Source organism: Glandiceps talaboti, chromosome 1 (assembly GCF_964340395.1).
Source record: "Glandiceps talaboti chromosome 1, keGlaTala1.1, whole genome shotgun sequence".
NCBI classification, from domain to species: Eukaryota; Metazoa; Hemichordata; class Enteropneusta; family Spengelidae; genus Glandiceps; species Glandiceps talaboti.
This window is the reverse complement of record NC_135549.1, coordinates 17,313,441-17,326,599: the sequence shown is the minus strand read 5'-3', so window position 1 is coordinate 17,326,599 and position 13,159 is coordinate 17,313,441. Positions and strand designations below refer to the sequence as shown.

Below are 13,159 nucleotides of genomic sequence, written 5' to 3'. Positions count from 1 at the left end.
TCTCTGACAGCAGGTAGATGTTAAAGTGATGAGAAAACAACAATTGGGTCGTCAAGTACTAGCTAGCAGCTTTTGGGAAAGTCTTCCAAGTATTGACTCTAGACATGCATTTGAAGTGGTTCCCACTCTCTACACTCATTAACACATTATTGTACTAAAGGACACAGTTTCACACTTAAAATTGCTTGACTGCATGGCTGGAGAGGACATAATCACGATATTTCTGATTTTAAAAACCTCTGGTGAAAGCCCGTGTACAATCTGTCACGTGTACCACCATGCATGGATGTAAATCCATGTCTGTACCAACACCTAGTGTTTCACTTCGGTGAAAATTGACTTAGATCAAATTGTTTTCCCTTTGGGCTAAACTCAACTAGGTATAATTTTTGTATCAAATTTTGAACATGGCTACCTACTGGTGTCTACCACACTAATGGTACGAGAATTTCTGGAATTCTTGACTGAAGTACACACCCATCTACATGTATTGGTGTTTCTCAGTTTTGATACACGGTTATGACTTTAAACTCTTTGTACAATGATACCCACTGTAATAATGACTTTCATTTAAAAGTCTACACAAATTTAAAATTCTAGTCTACATTGTCATTTCATTTAGATTCGGAGCAAACTGTTGACAGGTTTACTACTAGTCTCATTACCAAGTATAATTTATGCAAATTTTGTGGAGCACTTTCTTTTCATCTTTGTTTTTCTTTGCGTATATTGCTAAGAAATACCTGCTGTTTTTTTTTTTAATTCGTCTTTTGGTGGAACTCGTTAAAGGCCAGAGATTCCATTCCAGGTTCTTGCATTAGTGTTATTTCATCAGCAGAGGCTTGAGCCATAATAATACATAGTATTATCAGTATGTTATGGAGCAACTCCATTTTATAGCCCTCTCAATTTTTTTTTGCACCAAAAATTTGAATTTTAATCTGATTAAGTTCTCTACATGTAACTACGAATAGAACAAATAACAGCAAATTTAGACTTGAAATGATGCGAAAAACTAAAAAGCTAAATAACGTATATTGGTGTATGTAGTAACACAGAGATCAACACAACATTACGGTCCAAGTCAACGTTCCCTTTATTACAGGTTAAATGGTGTACAAGGAAAGTCCATCATTTGAAAACAAAATCTGATCAAGTCACATCATCTTATAGATAGAAAACTACTCTTGTCTTGTCATCAGCAACTGGGTTTTCATGATCACTCAGATTTTGGCTTGGGATGACGCACGTTGTGTTTTTTGGCAAACCTCAGATTTTTAAGAAATTTAGGATCCACCTGTAAACAAAGTACGGTATGTCAAAACTCATGACTCACACAATTTTTCTCATTTCATATTCATGCTCACCGCAAACAAAACATTAATTTCAAAAATATCAATAAAACTTGTATTTATATTTCAAAATGGTATTTGTCACTGTGGGATATTACAAATCGTGAAAACGCAGATATATAATTGGTTTTGATGAGTTGATAAGGGGGAAATCAAATCAACTAATACAACAACACTGTCTGCCTCGGCTATAAAAAGCAGAGAAATGAATCACACTTTCAATTAGTACTTCCTGCAAAACAAGTAGGAAACTGATGGACCACTGAGAACGTGATAACACACACACAATTTCTCCCTTTGCTAATGGTCAACGGAAGAACACCAACACATACATCAGTAAAAATAACCCAAATACAGTACACACACTGATGTAGCTAATCGCATATATAATCAACCACATGTATTACGGTTACTCATTGTCTCTTCCAATAATGTTCAATCCTATACAGATTATACACCATATGTGTTGTAGAATACAACAGCTTGTACCAGCACATAAGAACTGTTTAATTACAATATGGTACCCATGAGAACGCAAGCTTTATTTTCAATGGGGTTCAACAACCTTGTCTATTGTTTTGGCTACAGCATATTGACTTGGATTTGTGTGTTAATATCAGGAAATATGTCCATATCTAACCACGTTAGCCAATATCAAGGTCAAACATTTCTGTTTGGAATATAAAAAGGGCAATAACCTTTAGAAGTAATGCAAGTATTCGAGATTTTGTTCAGGTTAATGAACTTGCCTCTCTGTCTACTGAACTGGTGTCAAATTAATAACACTGTAGAAAATAGCATTTCCCACTTGTACCAGGTCCCTATAAAATCACTATTCAGGGCATGAATTCAGCAGTAGCCCAGGGCACATTAGTCTAGGTGCTACACATGGTTTTCAATCATCTCTTGTAAAGAGAGATCTGGAGATACAACATACACATAGCACTAGACTAAAGAGAGATCAGGAGATACAACATACACATAGCACTAGACTAAAGAGAGATCAGGAGATACAACATACACATAGCACTAGACTAAAGAGAGATCAGGAGATACAACATACACATAGCACTAGACTAAAGTGAGATCTGGAGATACAACATACACATAGCACTAGACTAAAGAGAGATCAGGAGATACAACATACACATAGCACTAGACTAAAGTGAGATCTGGAGATACAACATACACATAGCACTAGACTAAAGAGAGATCAGGAGATACAACATACACATAGCACTAGACTAAAGTGAGATCTGGAGATACAACATACACATAGCACTAGACTAAAGAGAGATCAGGAGATACAACATACACATAGCACTAGACTAAAGAGAGATCAGGAGATTCGATGCCACGGATAGCACTAGACATAAAGACATCTGGTGATTCAATGCACGGATAGCAATAGACTTAGGGAGAGATCTGGAGATTCAATGCAGGGATAACACTAGACTAAAGAGAGATCTGGAGATTCAATGCACGGATAACACTAGACTAAAGAAAGATCTGGAGATTCAATGCCATGGATAGCACTAGATTAAGGGCACATACACTACTCACCATTGTAACTTGACAATTTATATGGTGGTAGTTTGTTAGATCAATGGAAATCAAACAACTCACATGGCTGAATCTGACAAGCAGTGGCCAAGGACATATACGCTACTAAACATTGTATCTAGACCAGTAAATTTATATGGTGGTAGTCTGTTAGACCAATGGAAATCAATAGAAAGTTGCTGCAGAAACGGTTCATTTGGATAAATCTGACTACTAAACATTAGAAATTAGATTCAAATTCTGCTAATACTGTGCAGTGTTTTTGACAGAAACCAAAAGTGGTTCCCAAGGCATTTTACAGAGAATATATGCCAAATTAAACGTTCAGTATGATATGTGGGTGGGTGGCGGGGTGTGTGTGTGTGTGTGTGTGTGTGTGTGTGTGTGTGTGTGTGTGTGTGTGGGGTGTAACAGAGTTTCCTCATTCACCTTCACAACTGTATTCTCAAACGTAAGCAAAAACATTATGACTATTATATACTTTTGATGTCTATCATTTGGTACATGATCATCCACTTTCGGTTCTCATTATTTTGCTGTTCTAGTTCATCAACTTCCTCTTTCATAATTTCCGATACTGCAGTACAGTGATAGCATACAATAATTCTTGTGAGCACTTCCATAGTGTATGTCCATTTATTTCACAGATGTGGACAAAGGCAAGCTTAGGAGTACATTTAAGGGGATATGGGCAAGATCTAAATACTTAGTGGACAGGTTCATAAGGTTAGAACTTCAATTATATAGTAATGTTCTTTGATACACAACCCAAGTTACTCTTGTTCATGTCTGTGTTTCGGCAACGTGACTGTTGCCTTCCTCAGGACAAACTGACGATGATAACTGTTCACCACTAGATGGCAGTGTTGTGAATAAATTGATCTAAATACTTTTTTTTTATGTCATTTTGTTTCATGTGATAAATACCATGTTATTCTATCCATAAATCTGTCAATGCTGTACAATTTTTTTGTTATTTCAAGGTAAACATTAACAGAAATATGATACCAGATGACTTTTGTGCAAGTACGCTTTGACATCCTTTAACTTCAAATGTTAAAATATGTAAACCAGAAGGAACAACTCACGCTGCAGTAGAACAGACATACTATGGTAAATATAAACAATAGAAAGAGTAAATTCACCACTAGAGGGCGTCATATAAATGTATTACATACCCCCTTCATTGATGGATATCTATTGGTCTTAGGTCTCTTGATACCATTACGATGGTTCTTGTAATCTGAAGAAAAAAATAATCACATTAGACTTAACACTGGCACAACAAGAAAATGGTTTGGGTGTTTTACAGTAGTAAATTGAAAAATGTTGACTATCCATAGCATGTTATTTTACTGTGTGTCATAACAATACAGACCCACTACAATGATAGTGATAAATAGTTTGCCAACTGTGGTACATTCACAAAACTGGCAAAACATGGGGGGCCAAGGGTGTATCATACCTAACTTAGTTGTGTCAGAACACATACTCTGACAAATGTGCCATTTCTTTCTCTATGCATTTATGCAGTGTAAATAGCATATGTGTTTGTTCCTTGGAATTTCAGTGTCACTTCTGTAAGTGCACTACAAGTATTGGTCTTGTGTGAATGACACCAACACAAACACCACCATACCAAACATGAATGGGTAACACCTGGTTAGTAAAGGTCCACTTTCTATTGTGTTTGTCATCCAAACAATGTCAATTCTTCACAAAATACTGTACTGTACTTGATTTCTTTGCACACCACAAAGATGCATTACAGGTAATGATTTCAATATCAAATTTTTGTTACTTTATTCTCATACTATGATATCAACCTCAGAAGAGTGAATTTTTGATTGTGATTGCTTTTTTTAAACTCTTCAAATGAGATGCATACAGTGCTGTATCGTCAAACCACAATATCAAAGTGTGTTACACTGATGTACACATCAATGAATCACCACCATCAGTAGACATGATCCGTCAAAATGGGGAAAATTTCCTGATCAATGCAATCTATTGCTAATGGAATCGGAGGAGTATATTATAGTTACTCTGGCAGGTTGAGTCTAAAGGAACCCTGTCAGCCAATTTTATGCAACTGTCATGCACAGTCATTTCTTGTGATCCACTAAAATGTGGTGTCCCCCCCCCCCCACCCATAACTATGTAGTGACCCAAATTTTGTTATTTTTGGCATCTTTTTTATTGTAGAGCCAACCATAACTGTGTTACACACAACAAAACAGGAACACATTCTTCTCAGATGAGTCAAATATATTATGGGTATCAAGTTGTACTGTTTGAACAGATAGCATGATTCTCCTGTTTATTGCATGTCATGATCAGTGTGTTTTTTTAATGTTAAGGTCTGGGAACTCTTGTAACTGACAGGGGTAAATCTGATAAAACTGGCATAGCTTTCCCATACATGGTATCATTATTTTGGTAGGGAACCCTGGTAAAATGACTGAGGAACTTGGGTAGATTTTACCTACAACAAAAACATGGCCATGACAAAACGTGTCTACATCACCATTGCACTCAACTATGAAATCACCATTCAGCCTGAAAATACAAACAAGACCTTGTCACTATAAATGAGAGAGACTCATCATGACATGGTCATCCTCTGGCATTTTGTTTGCATTTTCCTTTACAAATACTGGCACTGTTACATGTAAAAACTTTGATGAATACTTACTCTGATTGTGATTGGTATGGTTCTTTGACTTGGCCATTGTCTTGTGTCTTGGATTACAATATTGGTAATCTGTCAAGAACCAAATATGAGAGAAAAGAACACTTTTAGTTTGCCATTCTCTTGTAAAACATAGGTCAACAGAGAAAAAAAAAAAACTTTTCTTGGGGAGGGGGGTGGGGGAGAGAACTTCTTGCAATTTGATAACTAATACTGTATAATTCTCCAAATTTTGACTTTAATGCTTTTATCTATTTTCCCCTTGTGGAAAATGTATTGACATTGTTGTGGTTCCACAAATCTAAATGTTGGTTTCAATTCCAATTTAACATGACAAAATAACCATGTTTTATTATCCTGTTGTCTACTAGTACAGGACCAACATAGATGATTATAAACCTATCATGAAGTACAAGTTTCATTAGTATCGATGCTGTAGATTTTGAGATACCATGTCCACAGACAGACACACGGACAGAAGTATAGTGTAACCCCCCCCCCCTCCGGGAGGTTGCAGGCAGACAGATCTTTGTTAGGAAAATTGTCGTGGTTGGACTTTAGCAGTCTGACTCCTAGACAGAAATTTATCTGCGTTATAATAGAAGTTTGGGCTCTTTGTTGAAAAAAAATTGTCACCAGGCTGTCAATGTTGTCTCAAAAAGCTAAATTCAAATGGAAATGTGTGGGGTGTATGGGCAAAAAATGGGATAAACAGGTAGTGTGAAGAAGCACCAGTCTGTGTCATGCACAGACTTGAATGTTAACATGGTTTGTATCTGGTCTCGCACACCTTGGTGTACTAGGGTCAAACACTGTTGTTGTCTGTGGGTGAAAGCATGGAAGGGTGAGAATAAAGTCTAACAGATGGCCAGAGACTGTGACTATTGTTATTCTTAGTTGGAAGGCAGTGTGAACAACTTCAAAATGGATGGTGCATTACCACTGAATTAGTAACATGTACAATCAGGCACACATTCCTTTACACCTTGCATGTGAATTTGACAAGAATTTTCAGATACTTCAGACTCAATGAAGCTGAACTTGTAGTTGTGTAAAGTCCTTTGTTCAGTCAGAGCCAGTTTTACCAGACACCTAAAAATGTTGTTCTGTCCATGGAAGTAGAACCCCATGGGTTATAGTTCCATGTTCTGTCACATGTAATCGTCTATGTTATTTGAGACCAGTATGCAGGTCTCAATAATAATTATATGGAAGTACAGTGGCACTGGCAGTATATGGAACAATTTCTTGTTAAATTTAATGTGTCTGGCAAACATATTTGTACTGTACTGACAATATATAGTGTACTATACATGGCAAGGGAATGCACGTAATTTTATAGTTGTGAAATTTTACTGTCATGGTGCATTAGAGGAAAAAGGGTGATAAATGTTTGTCTGCATATGCCTTTTGGAAGCAACGACTTGTGAATTCAAAAACCATGTCCTTATATTTTATGATTACTAAAATACCATGGATGTATTATTCTAGTAATACATCCATGCAATATCTCGTGTACGTGGGGGTGTTTTTTGTTCGTTCAGGCTCCCTGAGAGTGAGTTTAAGCATGGAAGTAGAACCATGGTTCTACTTCCATGGTTTAAGGTATATAAATGAAGATAAATAATTGTTTTAGAGCGGATGGGGGTTCTTTAAGAAACATAGACTGTATGGCTTTACAAATCATCAGTTTTGTATGCTCATCATTTTGTAGTCCTGCTTACATACGGAGTAAGTCGTCCCTGCCATGAGCGAAACGCGTACACCGTCTGCAAGCAGGACTAATATTTTTTTATGCGAGTTATCAGCTAGCTGCACGTTGACCTGAAAATAATGATGTCGAAGCTCTGTGACTTTATATCTTCAACTTACAATAAGTCATACAGCTGAATAACATTAATTTCAACGATTCGTACTTTATGTAAATGGTTTCCCATGTTTCTGTCATGTTCTTGTAATTGCAAAAAGTAATCATCACAACTTTTCGCTGAATTACATGTTGACCTCTTCCCTATTCGTGACATAAACACACTAGTCCATGTACGTTGCCCGTCATTGACGGCATTGTATTTGTCTTAGTAAACAACAAATCTTTAAAATATTTCACAAGAACATCGATGTTTTATTGATTCATCTGTTAGAACGAGTATTTTGGATGGATGGGTTCACTAAACGTCAGATTATTAGTTGATAGTGCTCGACACCGAAGACATACCTGAGATGTCACAAAATGGCGGATCCGAAAGGATGCATTGAGGGCGCACTATCCAAAACATGAAAATTAAACCGTTGATGGCGCAGTTGTACAACACTTGCAAACAAGAACTTTTTAACTATATATTGTCCTCAAGTCATTTCAGAGAGTTTTGTTTCTTCCACTATCGATACTCCATCCACACTTCTGTATTTTTTTTTAGTTTGACCGAGGTATGGAAAAAAATCTGTAGACAATTTTGCTAGCTAATTGCAGCTATCAACTCATAATTTTCCATCTGTTTCCACTACTCTGTAGTCCTTGTTTGACTTTCTTAACTTTTAACTATTGGATTATTGAAGTTGAATTATTTGAACTTCCAGAGCCGACAGACAATGGCTGGACACACACACACTGAACTGAACTGATGGCAGACAGTTGTGATAGAAACTGGTATTCGTTGCAACTACCATCCAATCTCCCATTTGATCAGATTACTTTCACAGAAACCCTTACAAAATGTATGTATGACCACACTACTAATTCATGCATTTATACAGTAAGATCTCTTCACAATGCAATTGATTCCAGCAAAAATCTTGCAGTTTCACCTTTTCTATTGACATTCTTTTAAAGACAGGAGATAGTCTTCTCCCTATAATTTATTCACAATACATGTAGATGAGGGCATCCAGGGTTGGTTGCTGGGCTGTTAGAATATGTGCAATGAAGTGCTTTCTCATATAATTTTGCGTCTACTATAAGGGGCTTAGATGTTATTTGCTGTTCTCACAATATTTGCATTCATACAGTGCTCCAAATTACACACACACACAACAGGATTTCAGCAGGAAACTATATCATCACTGCACATACAATAACTGTACAAAGATAAACAGACACAATACATCTCTCAGTTTATAACAGGCCTTCAAATTATTTATTTCTTGCTTCAATTTACATCATGACAAAGTCAAGTTAACATGCTTGTGGTGGGATATTTTCATTTTTAATATTCTTCGCCCTCTTCTTCAGCTTCACCTTCAACAGAATCCACACCAACCTCCTCGTAATCCTTCTCCAAAGCAGCCAGATCTTCACGAGCCTCAGAAAATTCACCTTCTTCCATACCTTCACCTACATACCAGTGGACAAAGGCACGCTTGGCATACATCAGATCAAATTTATGATCCAAACGAGCCCAGGCTTCAGCGATAGCTGTGGTGTTGCTCAACATGCAGACAGCACGTTGGACTTTAGCCAAGTCACCACCAGGGACAACGGTTGGTGGTTGGTAGTTGATACCGACCTTGAAACCAGTTGGGCACCAGTCGACGAACTGGATGGTACGTTTAGTCTTGATGGTGGCAATGGCAGCATTGACATCTTTTGGTACCACATCACCACGGTACAGCATACAGCAGGCCATGTACTTGCCATGACGAGGATCACATTTTACCATCTGGTTGGCTGGCTCAAAGCAGGCATTGGTAATTTCAGCTACTGACAACTGCTCATGGTATGCTTTCTCGGCAGAGATAACAGGTGCATAGGTAACCAGTGGGAAATGGATACGTGGGTATGGAACCAGGTTGGTTTGGAATTCGGTCAAATCAACATTGAGTGCACCATCAAAGCGAAGGGATGCTGTGATTGATGATACAATCTGACCAATCAGACGATTGAGATTGGTGTAGGTTGGTCTCTCAATATCCAAATTACGACGGCAAATATCATAGATGGCTTCATTGTCAACCATGAATGCACAGTCAGAGTGCTCCAAGGTGGTATGAGTTGTCAGAATGGAGTTGTAAGGCTCCACAACTGCAGTAGACACTTGGGGAGCTGGGTAGATGGCAAACTCCAATTTAGATTTCTTGCCATAATCTACAGACAGACGTTCCATCAACAGTGAAGCAAAGCCAGAACCGGTACCACCACCAAAGCTATGGAAGATAAGGAAGCCCTGCAAACCTGTACACTGGTCAGCCTGTAAAATGAGTAGAATTAAATGTTAGATGAATATACAACTTTACAAATTTGATTTGGTGTAGACATATGGTAAGCTAGTAATGCATGCAAACAAATCGTCATTTAAAAGAGAGAGAGAGAGAGAGAGAGAGAGAGAGAGAGAGAGAATATGTATATAAATATATTGAAAATGAAGACGCTATGTTGACTGTCAACATAAAATAATACTTCCCCAGTAGATATTTTAGACAATGCATGACTTCAGAAATCAAAAGAACATGCACCAAATTTGTAAATGATGAATCTCTATCAGCCCCTCCCATATTAAAAATGGAATGTGCTAATACACCTGTAAATAATACTTACAAGTTTACGGATTCTATCCAGCACAAGATCAACAATTTCTTTGCCAATAGTGTAGTGACCACGAGCATAATTATTGGCAGCATCTTCCTTGCCAGTGATCAACTGCTCTGGGTGGAAAAGCTGACGGTATGTACCAGTACGTACTTCATCTGTCAAATAAAGATATTTCAATTGGTTAGGTGATAGTGTAGTACATTATAGTTTAGGACTGACTGGTTACTACTGTCACACGTTGTAATACTAGGCAACAATTTTTTACAAGCTGTCACTGGAGATTACAAAAAGCCTCAGTTGGAAAATAAAAAACCTCAATTATACAAAAAGCAAATGCAATAAAACATGGTTTATTAATTCTTTGGGACAGCAGTGGAAAATCCTTGTTATTAAACAGGTGTCTTTAATGAAAAGAAAAGGTGAAGGGCTTACAAACGTATAACTTCTCCACTATCATGGCTGTGGTTATACTCTTTCGAACATTTTAAAGTCAAATTGTATGTCTTTTGCCAGCCATATTACACATTCACTTACTATGTACAATGATTTTCTATGCACACATACCTACTACTGTTGGTTCCAGATCCACAAAGACAGCACGGGGGACATGTTTCCCTGCACCAGTTTCACTGAAGAAGGTGTTAAAGGAGTCATCACCTCCTCCGATGGTTTTGTCACTTGGCATCTGCCCATCAGGTTGAATGCCATGTTCCAAGCAGTACAGCTCCCAGCAGGCATTGCCAATCTGTACACCTGCTTGGCCAACATGAATTGAAATACACTCACGCTAGAAGTCAAAATGAAAAAAAATGTCAAATTATTTAAAGAAATCAGTTCGGTTAATTTTAGTTAGAGTTAGTGAATATGATTATGAGTACATGAAAAGATGCTCTTACTGGCATTTTCTCCTGTATTGCTTTCGAGACGGACCAACTGTATGATCTATGAATTAAGTCAACGAAATTAAATAATAATTGTAGCTAATAAATTTCACAGGAAGCAGACTTAGAACCGTTTGAACCTTTCTGGGGTCACTTCGAATGACATGACATGACTAGAAGTATCAGTTGTTCTGGATTAATTCTGATTGGTGAGTTTACGTGGCTATATAAGGCAGAGTATTTGCGATGGTAAATGTGTGATGTGACGTGACGAAACCGACCATTACAAGACGCAATGCTGTACTGTTGATGTCATTGCAATTTGCAGCTCTGCTTACGATATTAATTTCAACTACATATTTGAGATGACAGAGCCTCGGGAAAAATGTCAACAGACCAGACAGAACTCAAGAAGGACGTGGTCTGTGAATAGAAATGTTATGGAATCGTTCGTGAAATACTAGACTGTCGAACGTCCGTGAAGAAATTGGAACGTGAAAGCGCACTTCGCATCTATTTAGGCGGGAACCTTTCATTACCGATAGCGAGCGCGAGACACGTAGTAAGAACCGGAAAGTTCTCGCCTTATAAAATTCATAATTGTTCTTGATTAGTGTAGTTTGTGTAAATAAATGATCATGAATATTCTAGACCATTTTTACAGTCGTAATACTAAGTGAAAATTGAACGAAATGAACGTCGACGGTAGATATCGTGACTTGAGTTTATTACAATGTAACTTACAGACGACAGGTTTTCCTTTGATGAGTGAGAACTTGAGGACGATCGAGTGCGGCTATCTCATTTCTGTGGCAAGTCTACGAAATACAGTTACACGCTTATATGCTCCTTTAGTTCAGAAATACTTATAACTTGTTTTGCGAAAATACCTCGTCAGAGATTATACTATAGCAATATTATTTTTCATCAGCAAGAGATTTCATTTACATACTTCACTACTGTTTGCGGATGATGAGTTCTAGATTTCGTCTGCAAAACTTTCAAAGCTCCAAAAGAACATGAAAAATGCAATATTCGGAGGCAATACTTTTCGCTTTCACACTTACCATTTTTATAGAAGTTTCTGTGAAGATTCACGGGTAACTAGAGGAAAAAAAGATATTGTTGTGGAGACTGCTAACACAAGATGCGCAACGGATCTTTGGAACAGCAAATATGACGGTTGGTAAGCAGTTGCTTGTATTTATACAGCTTCGTTGCCACCAGCAACGCATCTGTTGCTTGGCAATACTATTGTTTAATTTCTGACGTCAGGCTGCATTACCAGATTGCTACACTTTAGACCAATCACATTGATTGTCGCTTTCTATTCAAAATGTTGAAAAGCGCAAAAAGAACTAGTTCACGAGATCTCGAGAGCTCGCCGGATCGCGCTTATACATATTTCGAATCATTCCTCACTCAGTTCCTCGCCTCGAGCGCATGCCTCGAGCGCTATAACCGCGCTAAAAGCTACACTTTCTTGTCCTGGATATATTGCTACTGGAATATGCGGAATGTTTGGCATATGTAGCTGGAATTTTTTGAATGTAAAAGTATATTAATGATGTCAATATTTTGATCCTCTGGAGTGGAGTCTCGTTAAGTCGTAGCTTGCATTTTACGTTCTGCAAACACAAATGTTGAAGTGGAGATATTTTGTTGATATGTAATGAAAAGTACAACTATTCGACAGCAAAAAAAGTACATGATCATGTGTACCTTGAGTTCTGTAGGTAATATTTTGATCAGTAGCCCATATTACTAGTATATCATAGTGCTAGTGGCAAGAAAAAGCCTAAAGGTTAGGAATCTGTCACCACAATTATCCTGAGCATCATATTTCGATCACACAAGCACAACATATTCACTGAAAATTGCTAAAATATCAATATTAGACATTGCACATGGTAATCATTAGTCAATATTCTCAATAAGAGGTAAATAAACAGGTTGAAATAGTAATCACCGTTGAGGGCGCAGTTTCTGGGTGTGGACCCCAAAATCAATTTGCTTTGATTGATTGTTTATACAGCTACAAAAAATATGTTTACCCATAGGGGATGCAATTCTGTTCATGTGGTGTTTGATATTACGAGTAAGTTATTTGTACCTTACAAAACATTTTTGTAAAAAAAAACATTCC

At 37.4% G+C, this 13,159-nt stretch overlaps 2 protein-coding genes across 3 annotated transcripts; both read right to left on the bottom strand.

Moving 5' to 3' along the window:
- Positions 1-1,078: 1,078 nt before the first annotated feature.
- LOC144438701 (large ribosomal subunit protein eL29-like) lies at positions 1,079-7,842 on the bottom strand. Its single transcript, XM_078127849.1, has 4 exons — positions 7,823-7,842; positions 5,611-5,679; positions 4,094-4,158; positions 1,079-1,297 (listed from the first exon to the last, which is right to left on the bottom strand). The coding sequence occupies exons 2-4, from the start codon at positions 5,645-5,647 to the stop codon at positions 1,220-1,222; spliced, it is 180 nt and encodes a 59-aa protein (XP_077983975.1). The 5' UTR covers positions 5,648-5,679; positions 7,823-7,842; the 3' UTR covers positions 1,079-1,219.
- Positions 7,843-8,714: 872 nt separating this feature from the next.
- LOC144442039 (tubulin alpha chain, testis-specific) lies at positions 8,715-12,362 on the bottom strand. Of its 2 annotated transcripts, none has more exons than XM_078131320.1 (4): positions 12,081-12,362; positions 10,697-10,919; positions 10,139-10,287; positions 8,715-9,791 (listed from the first exon to the last, which is right to left on the bottom strand). In XM_078131320.1, the coding sequence occupies exons 1-4, from the start codon at positions 12,081-12,083 to the stop codon at positions 8,811-8,813; spliced, it is 1,356 nt and encodes a 451-aa protein (XP_077987446.1). In that variant the 5' UTR covers positions 12,084-12,362; the 3' UTR covers positions 8,715-8,810. The 2 variants fall into 2 exon arrangements, with proteins under 2 accessions (XP_077987446.1, XP_077987440.1); XM_078131314.1 differs by lacking the exon at positions 12,081-12,362 and adding an exon at positions 11,029-11,180.
- Positions 12,363-13,159: the final 797 nt, after the last annotated feature.

Coding starts and splice junctions, on each gene's coding strand:
- LOC144438701 (XM_078127849.1), bottom strand. CDS start 5,647: ATGGCCAAGTCAAAGAACCATACCAATCACAATCAGA. Junction 4,159..5,610: donor CCATACCAATCACAATCAGA/GTAAGTATTCAT, acceptor TTTTTTCTTCAG/ATTACAAGAACCATCGTAAT. Junction 1,298..4,093: donor GATATCCATCAATGAAGGGG/GTATGTAATACA, acceptor CTTTGTTTACAG/GTGGATCCTAAATTTCTTAA.
- LOC144442039 (XM_078131314.1), bottom strand. Junction 10,288..10,696: donor TCTGGAACCAACAGTAGTAG/GTATGTGTGCAT, acceptor TTTATTTGACAG/ATGAAGTACGTACTGGTACA. Junction 9,792..10,138: donor TGGATAGAATCCGTAAACTT/GTAAGTATTATT, acceptor CTCATTTTACAG/GCTGACCAGTGTACAGGTTT.